Genomic DNA, 20,006 nt, shown 5'->3' on the forward strand with positions numbered 1-20,006 from the left:
TATTAGTTAAATCTATTTTCTTAACTTTTGTGTCAATTTAAAATTAATTAAACAGAGGGAGAGTTGTGAATTCTATATTTATATAATATTTTATAACCATCTTGATCATAGTAATTATCCAACTTCTAATTGTAGAGACATCATCTTAAAAAGTGAAATGAATACGAGCTTCCAGTAGGGTAAGCCAAGTGCAAATTTGAATCATGTGGGTAACAGTCTTTCTCTTTCCAGTAAGATACACAAGTGCAGACTCACACCTATGAGTATGGCAGTGTTTCAGCTTGTTAAAACAATCTGCGTGAATCCACTTTGTTTCCAACAATTGCACACCCACATAACTGTATAAAATTACACGAACATTGGGTCTCTATGCGGTATAGGGTGGCGTCCCACTGTTCTGTACAGCATCGCGATCATAACCCAAAGTTGTTCAGCTCTTCCCCTGGTGTATGCAGCATCACAAAGTGATCACACACCACTCTGTCAACTATTCTATGTAGTAAGCATTAATACGTGTGTGTGAGAGAGTGAGAGAGAGGAGTTAAAGGGAGGTTCCTTGAGAATAAACTAATATTTACAACTATTTTTCAACCTTCACATCCATTTTTCTAATCTGAGTGCGGAACATGTCAGCTATATCTGCAGATGTGCTACATTCCTCAGGTTTTCTATCTGACAAACACCGGATGAACCTGGGAAATCTGACAGAAATACCACGAGATGGATGGACTAAACCAATAGCTGCGTGATGCACTGGTGACACTGTGAAGTCAGCACCCCTTATCACCCACACAACTTCTGGAGAAAACCACATATCCGGAACCTCTTCACTTCGGTAGTAGGGTGGCTTTTTCTGGCAGATCTTGTCCGCATCGAAGAAGTCTCTCATCTGAAAAAGTTAAAAGTCAGCAAGTCCCAATTAGTTCTAATGAGTGCTCTGAAACAAGACCTTCTTCAACTATTATAATACCCTTTAGTGCCTTCTCTTTTGTTGGTATTCTTAATGTTTCTTTTTCTTAGAGATTCTCTTTTACTTTTTCCTTTCCACGACATACAAGATTCAAATTGTTTACAAAAATATAAATCTGTTACTGAGAGATAAAAGGCCTAATACAACCACAAAATGAAGACCTACTGCAAACACCATCTCTAAATGCACACGTAAGAACTTGACATATGGATACATGCTGACACACTAGTACACAAATGATAACAAAAACAAAACTTGAGTTATACTTTGAGGCCAATCATAAAAGCATGCTTTCTATGTGCAAGTAGCTACATATTTTTCAACAGATATCATTGACTTGCAGAGTATTCATTTACTTGTCTAGCTATAATATTTTTACTTAATTCACAAGCATTTGCAACGATTAAACAATGATTCTATGAGCAAGTAGCTAGATATTTTTCAAGAGACAGCATTAACTTGCTGAGTTTTCATTTACTTGTCCAGCTATAATATTTTACTTAATTCACAAGCATTTGAATGAAACATAAATTTTTCGAACTCCGTTCAGTGTTTGTTCTGCTTAACCTCTTGGGACTCCCATAAACATTTCCATTTTCTTAGCTCTCCTGTCCTATCGTATCCTTTTTTTTCCAATCACAGTAGTGCCGCCTGGTCCAACTTGCACACCTTGACTATTCAGGAGCATTAAGTTGGACCTATGCAATCCTGTTACAATAGTTCTTTTTAACAGAGATTTCTGGTGAAAACCTCAAATCTTGAAGCATGGGCAGGTGAACAGAGAGTCTGAGTAAGGAGAACTAACTAAGCTTCCACCGCGTACCCAGCTATTTCCACCAACACAGGCAACAGGTAATTCCGCCCACTAAGGCTTCAGCAGATGAGAAGAAACCACCAATTGTTTTTCTCCCTATCGGTGTTTGAACCTGAAACCTCACAATTATCCTCCCACTTCATCGACCACACCACACTTGCTCAACTTTTAATTTGCTACAGCATTTTGTGCATCCAACTAAAACAGAGCTCTGTAGCAGTTTTACAAGGCTGTCTATCACCAAAATGAAGGTGGCATAAACACTGTAGCAGTTTTACAAGATAACCAACTTCCTGTGCTGTAGTGATCTATGTGCTCTATTTTGTGTTTTATTGCTAAATTTGTGAACCACAATCAAACTCAAAAACCATGTGCACCTCAAGATTTCAACAAAACAAAGAAAGATATGATCTAAAGCCACAGTAGGCTGTTCTATAGACCAAAATAACACGAAGTACCAAGCATATGAGATGAGGTCCAGTAATTGAACTCCTATTTCGATTTTAACTTGATTAGCAACATGAGGAGGGATTAAATTAAACCTCATCCCATCAAAAGACAAACTTTTTATTAGATCAGAAGAGAATTTTAATCAAGTAATATCATTATGGAACTCACCTCTACATAGAAGGAATCAGAAAACCCAGACATGACCCGGCAGACACTCTGAAATTCCTCCGTGTCAGGGTTGTAGCAGGCCATAAGGAAAGGACTATACCTATAATTTGAAAATGAATGTGTTAATACATGAAAGCATTCATGCAACAGAATCCAATGCAATTTCTCAGCAGTCATAAAAGAAGCAACAAAGGGGAGGGTGATGTTATCTTACTTGTCCACACAATATATACACATTACATATAGCAAAACAATATTCACATGGTTTAGTTTTATTTTATTTTTTTGGAGAAAGGTAATAAAGTTTCTAACAAAAAAAATGGTAACAATATTATATATCGTTAATACAAAGCCTGTGCTAAGAGTCACATTTGCAGTTAAAAAGGAGCAAAAGTAGCAAGAACATTTATGTATTCTCTTAAAGGATTCCATGATATCCAACAATGAATCTACTTCATCTAGAAATTCTTCTTTACACCAAAAGTGAAACAAAAGCAAACAATTCATATTGATCTACTGAGCAGGATTGTTCAAACAAATGCACATGTTTGTAGCACTAAACTATCAAAATGGCATATAAATAGCAGGACAATAACTTCACTGGTAACACCAAAAATTTCTGTAAAACAAAATCGTCTTTAGAATAGACATTCCCACCAAGCAATCTCAATTAAATAAGATTTCTGGGTGAAAATGCTCAAATTCGTGTAGATTTGCAGTTTGTTTCCTTAGCCATCCACATAGTACTTTAGAATAGACATTCCCGCTCTCAAAAACCTAAATAAGATTACTAGGTGAAGAAATGCTCAAATTCGTGGGAACTGCAGTTTCATTACTTAAATGTCTGCATAGAAGAAACCAATGAGGAAAGAAAGATTGGTCAATACCATCCTGCTTTTCTTCCATTCCCATGCCATGCACCAATTGGAACCAAGTCCAGGGAATCATTTAATCCTTCAACATAGTCTCTCTTGACCTGCAAAGAGGTTCCAGGATTAGAACTGCAGATTTCATCTTCTTGATGTAATATATGATGTTTAGAGCAACACCTTTAACCATGCATCAGAGCGCTTTGAGGGTGTGTACCCAGCATCTTCATCAAGGGACTTCACCATGATCCCTTCACATGAAGCATGTAGTGCATCATTAAGAAAGCTGTTCATCCTAGCCAGTGTAGCTTCATCATCTGCACAAGCATCATCGCACTCTACCTACAGAAGAAAAAATTACTGAAACACTGAGGACTGGGCCATGGCACATACTAACAAACAAAATTTTAAAAAAAAAAACACAACGAAGCTTACAGTCATTTCTGTCGCGTACTCTAAATAACCTACTTTGCCATCACCAAATAAATCCTTCAAATCTGATTTCCGGACAGCAAAATTTTGAAGAATTAAGAAGATAATACTATTTCTTATTAAAACTCCACACTTATAGGAAAGAAACAACAAATGCATACATTTTCGCCTTTGACGGAGCGGCAGATTCAACAATCTGCACAAAGAGTTCTAATAGTTATAGACTCCTATTTAACATTCTCCAAAAAAATAAAAGATGTGAATGTCCCAAATGAAACAGTAAAAGAGAGCATAAGAAACAGCTAGATGTACATCATTGTGGAAGGACTCTATCTAGCCATGAAAGACTCACATTGCCTGATCAGCAAAACTTTGAAAGAGGCAGACACATGTAGAAGTCTCCTCAAACATCACTCCCAGGTTGCTATTCATATTGAAGCATGCATCACAATGTACAAACTAAGATCATGCACCATTTTCGAGATTCTTAATCGAATTAAGAAATCTTATACTTCATCCAAATGACATGGTTCATAGCACGAAAGTCAAATTCAACTCAAATTGACTTGTCCTCAATTATTTTCTTCTTCTTTTTTAACATTGCTGAAGTTGTATTCTTCAGTATTAAGGACATGCTGGCCATCTTCAAAAAGTAACAGCCCTGAGCCTAACCAAGATTACAAGCTCCCTATTAATTCTATAATGTGATCTGCATCTTTACAGAGTTGTTTACACCAAAAAGTAAAGATACCAAACAATTCCATTTTACTTTGTGAATGGAATTCAATTCTTTTCAGTTTTTTTCACAACAAAATTAGTTTATAACTACATTAAAAATCACATAAATATTACTACAACTATATATCCAGTGTAATCCCACAAGTGGAGTCAAGGGAGGGTGGTGTGTATGCAGCCTTGCCCCTACCTTGTGAAGGTAGAGAGGTTAAACTGGATAGGCCCTTGGCTCAAGTAAGCATACCACCATCAAGTATTGAAAGGAAAGCTTATTCAAATAATAAGAAGAATAATCATTATCAATTGCAATCTATAAGCTATTTCCTTAAGTGAGTTGCTTAACAAAAAGCTTATTCAGATAATCAGAACAATAATCATTTTCAAAATGTTTAAGCTGTGTCAAACAAACACTAACACAACTAACTAAAGTCATACCAGCAGTCACATAAATATTACTACAGAACCAGATAATTTAGACTAAAATATTTTTGATATGTATAAGAGCATTGTAATCAATAAGAAAATGCTGTTCGGCTCTCTAAATAGTGATTGCAAATAACATGAGTTGATCCATAATGAGTATTAGATTGAAAATCTCATAAAGAAGACTGCCAAGTCCAATCCTGAAGATGCAAAGAGCCCTATAAACATAGAGCGAGTATATTTTTATTTCTATAGCATTACATACGCTCTATCCTTTCCAATAATCTTTTGGTATATCATTTTTCTTTAGGATTGCATTTAACTCCATCTATTTCTACAAATGTTAGAGCCGCCTGAGTTGTGTAACCTGGAAGTCTTATTGTCCAATATTAAGGACTTCTTAATGAAATAAGATACATTTTCAGGGTATCTTTCCTCACCCAAAAAACAAACCTTGCACTGGATAAGTTTAAATCCATAATATTTCTTCATACGAGCAAGTAATACCATAAACAAATTGGCCATTTGGTTTAGAGTTACTGATAAACTAGTAGCTCTTAGAGCACATGTTTTCCCTGATTTCACTGGGATAGAGAGGCGACGAGAATCACTATTGCTAGTTAGTCGCAAAGTAAATGATTGATGATTCTTAGGACTTCCAGTCAAAATCTGGTGCAATGCTTCAATAAGACCTTAAATGTTCTATTAGTTATAGACCTGTTCACGTCACATACATTTGTGACTCATGACCGAGTGAATCCATCTATCAAAGCTTAACCAGATTAACAAACTACCCCTAACTCATTAAGAAGATCTTTCTCTTATCGATCAAAACTGGTGAGTATTTATCCACACCAAAAAAAAAAGATATTATGTATCAGTAGCAATGTAAAGGATAGACAATGCGTAATAGAAAGCATGGAGACCCAAAAACAATTGGAGAAATGGTTATAGTAATTACTGTTCTCCGTTTGCAAACATGATATCGAAAACAAAAATGCATATCTCAACCTGCACAAAGAATGAAAAAAGAGAGAGATGTCAGATACCAAAGATGATATTTTTACAGAGCAAACATCTTTAAGGGAGAGTGCACCATAGGCACTGCAGAAAAAAATTAACTGATCTAGTGTTCAATAAGATACTTCATTAAATAATAAACATAACATATAAAGAAATTTCTTATTACTTAAGCATGTGAAATACAAAAGAATGAGGAGCCAGTCTGCAATGTTTATTGCAGACATGGATAAGGACGGTAAGCCTCATCCTTCCATACACAATGTCCTGATGATAAATCAAATTTTGGGGACATCATAAGGCTAGAAAATTCCTAATTGAGAAAATTGACAAGACCTTAATTTTATCTAACGCAATGATGGAATCTTTGGACCCCCTCTCACGTGAAGATAGTTCTTGGAACGACATGAGCTTTGGACCATTTTGCCTATCAATTGCAACAACCTGAAAAAATGGAGATCACTCCAGAAACAACAAAAGTTCATCAATAGCAATTACAAAAACCACATGCCCAGTGAAAACCCACAAGCAAAGTTTGGAAAGGGTAGAATGTACCCAAACCTTACCCCTACCACTATGGGGTAAAAAGGCTATTTTTGATATAACCTCGGCTCGAAAGAGGTGTAATCAAAACAAAGATTGAAAGAAAACAATGAAAACAAAATAGCAAGATAAACAAAGAAAATGGAGCTACATGTAGTGATGAAAATTGAAGAATAAGATACTACACGACTACTAAAAAAGAGAAGATGAGAAAAGGAGATTGAAACGCTGACTTTCCTACCTTAAAAAGGTATGACAAGACGCGGCTACCTAATGCTATTCTACCATAATTCTTGATTTCCATACTTTCCTAGCTAGGATTCTAAGGTCATGTGTTTAGTAAGTTGAAAATGTGTCGTGTCGTGTCTAATCACCTCCCCAATTCCTCTTCGATCTACCTCTACCTCTCATATAACCTACTATAGGCGATCTCTCACACATTAGTGCATTTATACATCTCTTCACGTGCCCGAACCATCTCAGTCTTGTTTCTCACATCTTGTCCACCACAAAAATCTTTTTTTTTTTTACAAAGATAATGTTGTACATCAGCATTAAGGATATGCTGGAGACCTCCAAAAATTGGTTTCCAACAAGAGAAAAAAAAAAGGCTAATAGATTACAAAGAGCTTATAAAATCCAAATTTGTGCAGCTTATTCTATCCATTCCTCTTTACACCAAAAATAAAAAGAAGACGAGAAGTTCCATTTGGCTTTCTCTATTGAATTTACTTTGTTATCATAGCATATGCTTTTTCTTTCTTTCCAAATACACACCAAATGCATGATGGTATTATACTCCACCACTTTTTCTTAGATTTTCTCCCCCGCTGCTGATCCAACAACTAAGTAGATCTAATGTATGTTCAGGCATAATCTTTTCTGTATGTGTTAGCTCCAAAAAAAGGTTCCACAACTGTGTTGTCACTTTGCAATGGAGGAAAAGATGGTTGTTGGTTTCCTCAGTCTCATTACACATTACAGAGAGAGCACCAAGAGGCAATATAGAAACCCCTCTTTTATTTTATGTTCAGGCATAATCCACCACAGAAATCAGTCCCACCTTATCTTGTATAACTTTGTTCTTTATCTTATCTTTCTTAGTATGCCCACACATCCATCTAAGCATCCTTATTTTCATTTTATCTTCTAAATGTGTGTGTTCTTGACTAGTGAGCATGTCACTCCAATACGATGAGCAATAATCATCAATCTCCCGATTTTCTTGGATACTAGAGCCAAGATACCTCATTCTTCACAAGATAAAGGCGTCCTAATATATATATACAAGTGCCCCTTTGTTCGGACACAAATTTCCATATTTACATCCTACATATAACTATAAGTAGACAAGATTACTGGATCCTCGGTGTAATCAACCAGATTTTAGAAATAAAAATCTTAAGGCCTAGTACATGCAAAGTTCCCCAGCTTACCACCTTTCGATCTGAACAATGCTTAGAAGCATAAATTGACCATGGTATCCGAGCTAGGTTTTGTGCAACTTGACTAACTCCACGAGACACTTATCACCTCCCACAACAACAGGTACCTAGTAACTATCCACCAGGTTAGGACAAATGAGAAGAATCACTTAGTGTGTCCCCGCTGAGCTTTTGAACCCGAGACCTCAAGATTCTCAACCATTAATATATAAAGATAATAAATGGTCCAACCGTCAAAATTCAAGACTAATTAATAATTGTTGTGTCTCAGAGTAAGTCTTCTCTTCTCCTATTTCTTTTTCTTTTGAACTTCTTTCACTCTCTGACTTGGGTTGAACAATTGTTTTTATATTTTTATGAGCTGTTTTTTCTTCTTTTACGGCAATATTATTATTCTTTTAGTTGGATACAAGTTTTTTGTTGTATCTTAGCATATGCTTTTCTCAGTATTAGATGTTTGGATGCTCTAATAAGCATCAATCTTTTCCCTTTTTGGACCTTTTTTTAACAGCCTTAAAACTGATTGCAGTGTTATTAATTAGGTCTTATGTCCAATTACATCCTTCAAATATAATATCTTCTGAAATCTGTATAGGATCCCTATTTTTCAAATATTCCATGGCTATGTGACAACCCCCTAAATCTTTCTACTTAAAACAACAACATACCCAATGTAATCCCACAAGTGGGGTATACCGAGGGTAGTATGTACATTGTACGCAAACCTTACCCCTACCTTAAGAGGTAGAGAGGCTGTTTTCGATCGCCCAAAACCTTTCTACTTACAAGTGGAATTTCTGAAGAAATACCTCTGCATCCAAGATAAATGTTGCTCCTCTGGAATCACATGATTCTGTAATAATATTTACCAAATCCGGAAATCTAGATGTTGTCTCATCCCCATTCCTTGAAAATACACGGACTGAACCATCAGACAGTTTATGAATCTGAGCTCGCTGACCATCATATCTGCAAATAGAGATCTCGAAGATATAACTATATTCCAACATTCAACATCAAAAAGAAATAGTTTAACATGGATAAAGCATACATAAGAGTCTCTCTTTAGATGTCCATCAAATGTCAATACATTCATCTATCTTTTTGATGCATAATTGTTCATCAAGGTTACATACACACCACCCTCCATAGATCCCACTAGTGGTAGTGTTTCATAAACAATTCTTATTTCTCTTTTCTCTTCGGTTGTTGCTTCAAATTTTCTTTTTATGTTTTTGTTCGTTCCCTGCTTTTCATTCTGTTCTTTTTTTTCAAATACTATTGCAGTTTCCTGGTTGTATTTGATCTCTTCTTCCTTTCCTTGATTTTGGTCTTTTTTTATTCTTCTTTCTATGCATCCTTTGAGGGTTAAAATCAATCTTTCTTCGTCTATGTTGGCTATTCTTCACAGTGTATATTGTTGTTGTTGTTGATCGTTGCAAATTTGGTTGATAACCCACTAAAACAAGAACTTCATGTGATAACTCAGGCACACACATGTTTACTTAAAATGGAAGCACAGAAAAGGTAAAAGCCCAATAAGTGTCATCTCTTTTGGGCTTTTTGAACATAATTGACTCATAAGAGACAATAGGGTGCTAATTAGAGGACTGTGATACTACAAGGAGCCATTACCACTCTGCTTGCACCACAATGAGAAAAAATAACAATATTAGGTTTTGATTAAAAAAAATGTTGCAATCCACCACATCGGATACTAAAACATAAAGAAGAAAATTACTAAGCACTTTGAAACCAGTACCTCAATGATATGACTGAGGAACATCTCAAAAGGAATGTGCACTCCAAATAACCCTACAACCACTACCCCCCTAAAGTTTATGAAGACAGTTGAACTTTAACAACGTCTTACCAGAACTGAAGACATAGAGAAAAATAAAAAGAGTTCCTAAAATTGTACTTGGAAAAAGAATTCTTAAATGATCGTTAACCCATCCTACTTGCAATCAACTAAAAGTTAACTACCAAAAGGTAAAAGAATGCTAGCTCTACTACCCGAATTATTTTTTCGTCCTCACTTTTCTTTGCTTTTCCTCCTCTTTTTCTTTATCTTTTTTTTTTGGGCGTGGGTGGGGGGTGGGGGGGTAGGTGCTCTAGCACTCTCAATTTCTCGAAGACAGATAATATGCTCTGTTGTTACGTGATGCCAACAAAGCAGAAGTTCCACAAAGGAACATACTTCATGATAATTACTTAAGAACAAGCCCACCCCACTGAAATCCCGAAGGAGATGCTTTGCAATTCAGGGATCATGTGTTCCCAGCAGCTCCTCTAGATTGGTAATTTCATTCTCCCAGAGCGTCCAGTTCACAACATCGAGGGATTACCAAGCAAATGAAACAATTAGCAAACATGTCCAAAGACTCAGATTTAGAAGTGATTTTTCAAAAAAAAAAATCAAGAACATAAGAGCAAATAACAGGTCTTGTTAGCGGTTACTTGTATTCACATGTAAAGGCTTTGTTCTGAAAGAGCTTCATCACTTGAGGGACCCCATTAGTAATCCTATCACAAGCAAAAATTGAGGAAGTGTAAGAAATGGCTCCGTCAGGAAAGAAACAGCAGGATGAAGCGTATCACAGCAATAATATATGTACTTTGCAAGCATTGGTTTGATGGGTATGCCTGGAGCCATTGACAATGTATTTGAGGAAAACTCAATCCCCTTCTCCATCAAGGAAGGAACAAGTACATCCTGACGGAAACAGAGACTAAATAAATTTAACACAAACGACAATCATTACATAGTCTAGGAAAATAATACTCAAATATTAATAGGCTCATGGGGAAGGATATAAGTGAGAACTGACATAAAACTCAATCCCCTTCTCCATCAAGGAAGGAACAAGTACATCCTGACGGAAACAGAGACTAAATAAATTTAACACAAACGACAATCATTACATAGTCTAGGAAAATAATACTCAAATATTAATAGGCTCATGGGGAAGGATATAAGTGAGAACTGATATACTTCATTATTTTAACACAGCACGTTTAGGATTATTGAAGCAGAAAGACAGAAAATAATAGCTATTTGTTTTCAATATTTGGAAGACAAATTGAGTGACACAACATGAAGCTGTGAAAGAGGTAGCAATGTTGAGCTGGCCAGGTGAGTAAGGAAAATAGAGCACTAAAAGAGCTTAAAACTAAAAGAAATAGTGAATGCTAGTGTGAACAAGGCCTTCACCGCCCTTTGGAGGAAATAATAACACATTTCTGTTGCAACTTATCCCTGACCAGGATAATAGCTGTTCTATCTTCACTTGAAAGTTGTTCTTTTCTAACTTATCGTGGACTTTGCAAAAATAAAATAAATTAATGGCACCCGACTGGAGATAGAAAAAGAACAACTTCCAATAGATCTGGATTTATTTATTTTTTTTAGAGAGAGCACACTTTTAGATTAAACTTTTAAAATTAGTAAAAGTAACACTTCAATCTAAAGGGAAATAGGAAGTGTACTCTCTCTAACAGATTAAACTCTTAGATGAGATGGCTAACCACTTCAACAATAATTGGAAACATATATTACAGCTTAAAAGTTCATAAACACTTGAAAGAAAAGAATATCACTTAACTCTTGACAGTAAACTATTAGAGACATGATGAGTGAATCTTACCAAGCTGGGAAGGATGTTATATGCTTCTACTACTTCTGCTGAAAGTCGCTAACAGCAAGGAAATGAAAAATTACTCGTCAGTAGGCAAACCACTGAGGCAAAATAAATGAGTTAGAAACGAAAGGGAAAAGCACAAGATATGACAGTAGAATATAAATTAAAGAATCAAGACACAGTTTCCCACTTCAATCAATAATAGAGCAGATCAAAAGTAAACCAAACATCAACTGCCAGCAATTTTTACTTATGTCCTCGAAAGAGAACCATCTTCAAGTGTAGTCCACCAAAGGATAAGCACAGGATCCAAGGTGAATACATTCATGAAGAATGGGCTTTCTTACAAATGAAATAAAAGACAGATTACTGTTGACACTTGACAGGATCGCAACCTCCAGATGAATAGAATATAAACCTGCAGACAATCTTTCAGGTTTTCGACCAGTCCCTCATAAGGAGTAGAATTGAACACAACTGCTTGAGCTAATGCAGGAAGAACAGTTCTCATCATGGCTCCAATGCGCAAATTCCGAACCTAACTTGCAACAGAAAAGGTAAATAAAGTTGAAATGGCTAAAGAAAAAGGCAAGAATCTACCACACATCATCTTCCACAACAAGTCAACATATTTTGAACTTTGAAAGTGGCAGAACAAGAAAAGGAGCTTGGTTAGGTCTTTATTTAGATTAAAAGTGTTCTCAATGGGTAGCTAAGTCATAATTAGTTAGTGTAAACTGTACCGTTTTTTCTTATTTGAAGACCGTGAACTCTCCTAGAGACAGTGGCACAAGGTTTGAACCCCGCTAGATAATGAGCCAAATTCTACCCTTCTCCACTATAATATCAGGCTTTTGGTAGGGTTCGAGAACACATGACGTGCACCTAACCTACACTCATGCTCTACACTTTTACCACTAGACCAAAGACCTGGGCGCTTAATCCACAAAACTACATGCTCCTCCTAAAGCCAATACTGAAATGATACCAATCGAGAACTATGGATGGCAGAGAGTTTCATTAAAGATGCTTAATCTTTTTCAATAACCTGATGCTATATGGGGAGCACAAAGGAAGCAAACTTTCGACTGTGGAATATGTAAATAAGTTTTTAAACTAACCCATGCTTTAACAGAGAAAGAGGGAAGAGAAACTACTGCAATAAGCATGAAATTAAGACAGATATTGGACATAAAAGCTCAACACTCCAGTGATTATACTAATCTATTAGGTTTGAGTTTGCCAACAAGGGCAATTTAAAACAAACTAGACCCAACTGGTTGAGGGGAGCAAGGGGGCAAAAAGATCTAGAAAGTTAATTCTTTTTTTAAAAAAAGGGTAACTCTGGAAAGTTATTCTTTACTAGCTTATGCCATTTAAATATGAGATATTGCAGGATTCGATAGAACTTTGGGGAAGTGCTCTTATCAGTATTACTATTACACATTTATGGACCTACAACACCAAAGAAAGGATTTTATTCCTTGAAAACTGAAACCGTAAACTTACCAACGTTCTCACAAGAAACTTCATCTCCTTCTCTCTACATGAACACATGAGATTGACAATCAGGCTTTTCTTTCGGATGGCGCTCCCACTACCTGCTTGCAAGCTGATGCATTGCATTGGAAATTAAGGTTTCATACCAAGCTTACAGCACGACAAGAAAGGTAGAGCAAACATATATTATTGAGGTAAATTCATAAAAGTATTATTCAATACAATAAGCTCCGTATAGTTAATACATTGTCTTTGTTCCATTTTATTTTCCACACAAAACTTGACATTTATTTTGGTAAGCTAATTTTTAAAATTAGAATTATTCAGCATTGTTTGCTTCCAATATTTATTTTCCACATAACTAATACCTGCAGAAGTTATGTGAGAATGTATGTGATATCTTATGCAAGATTGAATGTGAATAAGAATCAAGATATTAATAATACTTGGATCAAACCACCGAATCTTGAGTCGAGGGTCTACCAAAAACATATCTCTCTACCCCACAAAGGTAGGGATAAGGTCTACATACACCCTATGAGGAGCCCCAAACTGCAGGTGTCGGATTACACTGGGTATGTTGTTGTTGTGGAGCTCAAGATAACTATCCTAGTTGTACATTTGCAAGTAAAGTGGATAGCATCTCCCTCTCTATATAATAGAATCTTATTCATGAGGTACTTTTCAGAAATCAGACAGAAAAAGGTGGACAGCTCCAAATATATGAAGTCAATCTTACATCTGAAGTAAAAAAAAAAAGTAGTCCAACTGATATGCAGCCCAATCCCGAAACAAAGAAAAAGAAGTCACAAAGACAATGATCAGAACCAAATAACGAGTTCCATGACCATGGATAGCAACCATTTACTTCTGAAACTGATAACATATTCTAATGTTCTGTTCTTTTTCATCTTATACAGACTTTATCCCTGAATAAGATAAAATCCAATAGCATACTAATAGAAACTTGCCATAAAAGAAGGATAGGGATTCGCATGACATTAAAAGAAAAGATAAGAAAATGATGCAGGATTACAGTCCGTCGTGTACTTAGAAGTGCATTGCTGAGGTTAGCCTGTAATTTTGTCATGTACTTTTTCTCTCTTTCAAATTCCAAGGATTTTCGGCTAACGTAACAAAAGAGACTATGTGGCTGGGGCAATAGGCTCTGGTCTAGGAGTCAAACCAGTAAAAAAAGCCTATCCTGAATACTAGAAGACTATACATTCTCATCAAAAGATCAGCAATGACAAACTGTCAGAACCAGAAAGAAGAGTCAAAATCATACCTTATCCTTCTAAGAGCAGAGTATACACCCCTAATTGTAAGTGCCACTGGAGGAGCAAGTAATGATTGTGTTTGTCGGCAAAGTTGAGCAACATCACCTAATACAAATTAGGGTCAACAAGGTCCAGCCCCATTAAAGAAGAATCCAAGCAAACCAAAGAAAGGAGAAACATGAAAATTTGTGCTATCAATTGTCCAGCAACATAAAATGATAAATGTTCCTACCAAGATCACCGAGGCTGTTGTATAGTTCTCGTACTTTTGATTTCTTTGTCCCGCATGCCTCCTCTAGTGCTGCTACAACAGTACTACCCCCAATGTTCAATTCCTGATTATGATAAGATCAGAATCAAAACAGTGCTCTGTAAATTGCTATAATAAAAAAAAGACAGAAGTAACAACATGATGTATAAAATCATGCACAGGTATTTTTGATTGGTAAGATCATGCACAGATATTTTTTGATTGGTGAATTATGCACAGGTATACAACGCATTCACTCACAAAATAAGAAATTTGTAAATTGCAAAAAAGCACATGCGCATAACACCAAATGATGTGATTGTTAATGTCACACATAAATCCACCCTCTTCCAAGGCAGAAAGAATTACTATCTTTTCTATCAGGAGAAGCAAGAAGTTACTATTGAGATATGAGATTATGAAAGCCCTGCATTTCATAGTAGGTTATCTTCTGGCTGACGAATTCTCAAGTATACAACAATTTTTCAATTTTCAATATGATAGGAAGCTATGGCAGTAAAATCTTCTTCAAGAAATAATGTGATGATGTCAGGGGAACAGCAGTATAAAGGAGAAAAACCTATATACTCTTTTCTCTGTTTTAACTGGGGTGGATTATTTAGGCTCCCATTCAGTTCATGAAACTAAATGGAAATTCTCGTTACTGCGAAAAATGCAGTACATCATTCTCTAGTTTAATGTTGTTGGAAGGACCTCGGCAACCGTCACAATCCATGTCGGTGACAATTAAATGATAGTGATCTTAACCAAGATGCATTAATAACAATTTTACCTCCCAACAGAGAATTATTTACAGAAAAATCAAGGCAAATAAAAAAAGGCTGTCTGCAATCTTCAAAGGGAAAATCCAACTAATTGGATCCCCCACACACCCTCTCATGTTTCTTTAGCCCCCCTCACTCACCTTTCCCCTTCCTCTAACTTGGGGTAATAATACTAATGGTTTTTATTTGATTTGTAAAAAAAAAAAAAAACTGTTTTTGGGTATATTTTCAAAATCATCCCTTTGTAACTTCCAAATTCCAATTTATAGCATACACCTAAAGTAAAAGCTGGTGCATTTCTTAATTTTTTTATTTCAGAGGTGGTCACAATAAATCCATTAAATGTGTGACAAGAGTACCACTTCCTGAGACAAGCTTAAATAGGGTGACTGTGCTAAGGCAAACCCTTTTAGAATTATAGGATGATAATTCATGTCGTATATTTAACAGCATGGAGACAAATGAGCAGTTTCTTTTCAGGAAAAGCTCAGAAGTACTTTTCGTATTTATACCTTTCAGGTAACAGGAAATTACAGATGGATTACTTAATTAGATGAAGCACTGGAATTCACGGCTGGTTACGTGTTTGAAGGACTGTATTCTAAAGGTACCTACGAAGCTTTGACAGTAACCATTTGGTAGTACAAACACGGATAAATATTATTGTTCATATCAATTAATACATACTCCTGGGCATCACTAGTAAAATCAAAATAATAGATGCGCAAAAATAGTAAGAAGAAAATTGCATCAGTGTTTTCGCAACAACTCGAGCAGTGATGAAGAAGCAATCATATAGAAAATCAATTAAACCAACCATATTTTCATGGTCAGGGGCTATCTTGTTTGTGCACAAGTACACAGCAGGAAGCACATCCTCCGGAGACAAAGCTAGCAAGCTGCAAATGAGAGCAACTCATTAACTGAAACAGCTCAATAACTTCAAAGGGTTCATTTTTCCCAGAAGAAACCACACACTTTCTTTCTGGATCAAAGAGTGAACAATGATAGGTGTTATCCACACCCACCAACCCCCAACAAAAAGACTCCAGAGATGTGAGATTGATTATTTTTCCCGCAGTGGTGCTGCAAGGGGAGCAGAACCAACAAATTATGCATAAACTACCATTTTAAGTTTTATCCCACATTCATCCTGCCGTCTCTACCCCCCCCCCCTCTTTATACCAAGCAGAAAGTAGAGCAGTGTTCCTTTTCGGTTTTGAGATGTAAATTTGCTTTGACAGCAAAGACATTGAACCTGTTTGGCCAAGCTTCTAAAATCAGCTTAATTTGAAAAGTGTTCTTTTTCAGAAGTTCTTTTCAAAAAATTACTTTTGGTGAGAAACAGTTTGTGTTTGGCCAATTAATTTTAAAAAGCACTTTTGAGCAGTAATTAGTGTTTTGCCAAGCTTTCTAAAAAGTGCTTATTCAACCCAAATAGAAGCCAGTATTAATCCAATAAACCAAATGTAGAACAAAAGCTATCAAAACATTCCGTGCTTAAACCCCTAACAATAACCCTCACCATAACCTGACAATTTTGTAACCTACTATTAAGATAATGATACCATACTGGATAATTTTGTCAACATGCTGCTGTGGATCCAATATGATATGCTGAGTCATAAACCTACAACAGACTAAAGATTTTAAAAAAAAATAAGCAACAAACCTCCGAAACATATTGCACAACATTGACGTTGCTTTTATCTTCCCTTTTTCTTCCTTTACCAATTCAAAAGTTCGTGCAAGATGTATGTATGGAGTAGCCTGCCCCTTACTCCAGCAAGCTGGGGAATAGAATGAAAGAAAGCAAAGGAAAAAAAGAATTATTTTACTACTGAACAAATTTTACTTAGTGGCAAGAGTTGGACTGCTGGAATACATCCAAAAATTACACAATTCATATCAATAGTAATTACAAGAAACCAACCATGTTCCACGGGAGAGTATTCCTCATGGGGAAGTGATACATAATTTACAGCATTATCAGCAAAGGGAACACCACACAACGACAAATTGGGATCAACATCTCCTAATATTTTGGGTAATTTATCATCTTTGGAAGAAGTGTAAACCTCTTTAGCACACTGAGGTTGCAACAATTTGTTTGTTTTAGAAATCCCATCTCCATTAGTCTCTCCTACATCTTTGTATTCTGAAAAATAAATATCAAGTGCCATACTTATGTCTCCTTTAGTCTTCGCTAGTACTGTGGTAGCATAACTTCTCAATGAGTCATCCCCATTCATAATCTGAATAAACCGATCAGCCTCCTCTTTATAAGCCTCTATAGAGGCATTTGGTAGCATGCAACTATCATCATGGAAATTTTTACTACCGGCTTCACTGTTTTGATTCTGCAAAGGAAGAGGCAGCGTTTTACTGAAGAACTTTGTTATAGTACATTGCTTTGGTCCACCAGATTCCATACTCGTATGTCCTTTTGCTTTTTCAAATGACTTGTTTCCAGTACTTCTCTTCCTTATACCAGGAGAAACTTTGTTGCTACTGGAACTGGACTTGTTTCCAGTACTTCTCTTCCTTTTACCAGGAGAAACTTTTTTGCTACAGGAACTGTCCGTGTTGGGTAGTTTAACAGTTTTACTTGACGCAGCTGTCTCATCTTGCTGCAGGCTTTTACCAAGACATGGTTTACAAGGCAATGCAGACTTATTTGCTGAGTTTGCCTCTAAAGAAGAGGTAACAGAATTACTGGCAGTGACCTGTTCACGATATTCTGTTTCATGTTCGTAAAAGTATGAGACTGCATCAACAACATTTTTATGTGAAATACTAACTAAATCCAACATCTGACCTCTAGTTACCCAAGTGGGCAAACAGCCTTGAAGTTCTTCTAGTATTTCCTCCATATCACCTTCACTTATTTTTTCTAAACCTGGCGACACAGATTCTCCTTGAGGAAATGAGGAAGGGATAACAGTATCCATATCAGCAGCATTGCAGCTTTTAGAATCAGATGAAGTATCCTCATTTTCTTGTTTGATGATACTGACTGGAGTATGAGTAGATCTGTTTGTGTTTTCTTCCTCCGTAATTCTAACTAAAGCAAGACCAGATTCTTTTGTATCTACATCTTCCTTCCCTTGGACAGAAGGATGAAAATGCATTAGAAATTCTTGCTTGATGGCCATCTGATCAACCAAGCCAGCAAAATGCTTCCGCATGGCATCTGCATGTTTGCTATCCAGCTTCTCAACATCTGTACCTACTGTTGGGATGACATGCTTTGGTTTCAAAAATTTCACATATTCTCTAAGCTCATCATAATTTGAATGTTCACTATATGGAACAAGATGTATCTCAAAGGAATCTTTCTTTCTCACTGAAAACTTATTCCGCTTCACTTCATAAGTCCAACCTGTGGGGACAAAACTAACCACCTTGGAATATCCTTTCTCATTCATGATCTTATCCATTTTCTCAAAATTAGGCCTGAAATATGGCCAAGTCTCACCCAATACATTCCACCCAACAACATGAACATCAGTTTCAGACTCAACGGTAGTAAATACTCCATCCTCCCCATGACCTAATACTCCTAAAACCGACATTTTTCGTCCATCAACATGGATCTTTCTCTGACACCTCCGTGAAACCTCCATTAAAATCTTCTCTTTCCCAATGACATAAGTAGCAATAAGAAACAAGATATTTTTCAATGAACCCTCATTCTCAACTCCACTTTTCTCTATAACTCCAACTATATAATCAATTGACTCCTGTTGACTAGGGAATATAAATTTCGGATGACAATAAGTTGTATCCAAAAATACAGCATCAGCACCCACAAATGCATTCAATACAGGCTCTAATTTCATGTCATCACAATAACGAAAATCACCTGTGTGAACGTACCGCTCAAATTTTCCATCACTAACTGGAACTTTAAATAAGAACTGCACAGCACCGGGACAATGATTGGCATCGATGAGAAGAACTTCAGAACCGTCTATTAGAACCGCTTCGGAGAGCGGTAAAGATACTACATATTGCGCGGGAACATTGAGAACTTCGATGAGAAGGTTAGCAGTGATGGAGGAACAGAATATGATACCTTTAGACCAATTAGAGGAGAGGCCAGTATAGTGATCGGAGTGAAAATGGGAGAGGAAGTAAGAAACGGAGAAATCAGCGGCATATTTGAAACCGTCGATGATAAAGCGAGTTCTTGGGATGAGTTTTGGTTGGGGGATAGAAGAAGGGATTGGAGGGAGAGGAAGGGACAATGGGATTGAATTTGATGAGGATTTATCAGAGAGGGAGTTGAGAGCGGTTATGTACAGAGTGGTTGAGTCTAGGGTTAGGGTTCCGGCGTCGGCGGACATGGCCGCAGGGCGAAAACGATAGTTACAGTGGTAATTGTACGACTAGACGGAGCATGATCGAAACGAGTTTTACTACTTGGAATGGCGCAAGAAGAAGGTTTCTTTGGAAAAGTCTAAAAAACCTGGTTTTATAAGAATGGCTTATGCGACACGCTAAATCTTTGCTTCATCGTACATGTAGAGACCGATGATCGATAGATTCGCCATTAAGTGAATATAAGGATATATTTATAGTTTATTTCAGTACATGATCTTGAATTACAAGATAGGAAGGTTAATAATTTGAATAAAATTTTAGAAGTTGGTCGAGCTTTATTTAATTTTTTTTATCA

At 36.4% G+C, this 20,006-nt stretch overlaps 1 protein-coding gene across 3 annotated transcripts; it reads right to left on the reverse strand.

Annotated features, from left to right (window-relative positions):
- Window positions 1–201: 201 nt before the first annotated feature.
- On the reverse strand, window positions 202–20,001 carry LOC101249429 (DNA ligase 6). 3 transcript variants are annotated; one of them, XM_004233575.5, is made up of 19 exons: window positions 17,259–20,001; window positions 16,998–17,115; window positions 16,143–16,224; window positions 14,523–14,625; window positions 14,299–14,395; window positions 13,020–13,122; window positions 11,929–12,048; window positions 11,517–11,564; window positions 10,488–10,585; window positions 10,330–10,395; window positions 8,679–8,838; window positions 6,218–6,325; window positions 5,823–5,872; window positions 3,865–3,899; window positions 3,707–3,768; window positions 3,452–3,613; window positions 3,290–3,378; window positions 2,403–2,502; window positions 202–889 (listed from the first exon to the last, which is right to left on the reverse strand). In XM_004233575.5, exons 1-19 carry the CDS (start codon window positions 19,672–19,674, stop codon window positions 581–583), a joined length of 4,326 nt encoding a protein of 1,441 aa, XP_004233623.1. In that variant the 5' UTR covers window positions 19,675–20,001; the 3' UTR covers window positions 202–580. The 3 variants fall into 3 exon arrangements, 2 of the variants coding, with proteins under 2 accessions (XP_004233623.1, XP_010316080.1); XR_011214989.1 differs by lacking the exon at window positions 5,823–5,872; XM_010317778.4 differs by lacking the exons at window positions 202–889; window positions 2,403–2,502; window positions 3,290–3,378; ... (1 more) ...; window positions 3,707–3,768; window positions 3,865–3,899 and adding an exon at window positions 4,213–4,370.
- Window positions 20,002–20,006: the final 5 nt, after the last annotated feature.

Source organism: Solanum lycopersicum, chromosome 2 (assembly GCF_036512215.1).
Source record: "Solanum lycopersicum chromosome 2, SLM_r2.1".
Classification (NCBI taxonomy): domain Eukaryota; kingdom Viridiplantae; phylum Streptophyta; class Magnoliopsida; order Solanales; family Solanaceae; genus Solanum; species Solanum lycopersicum.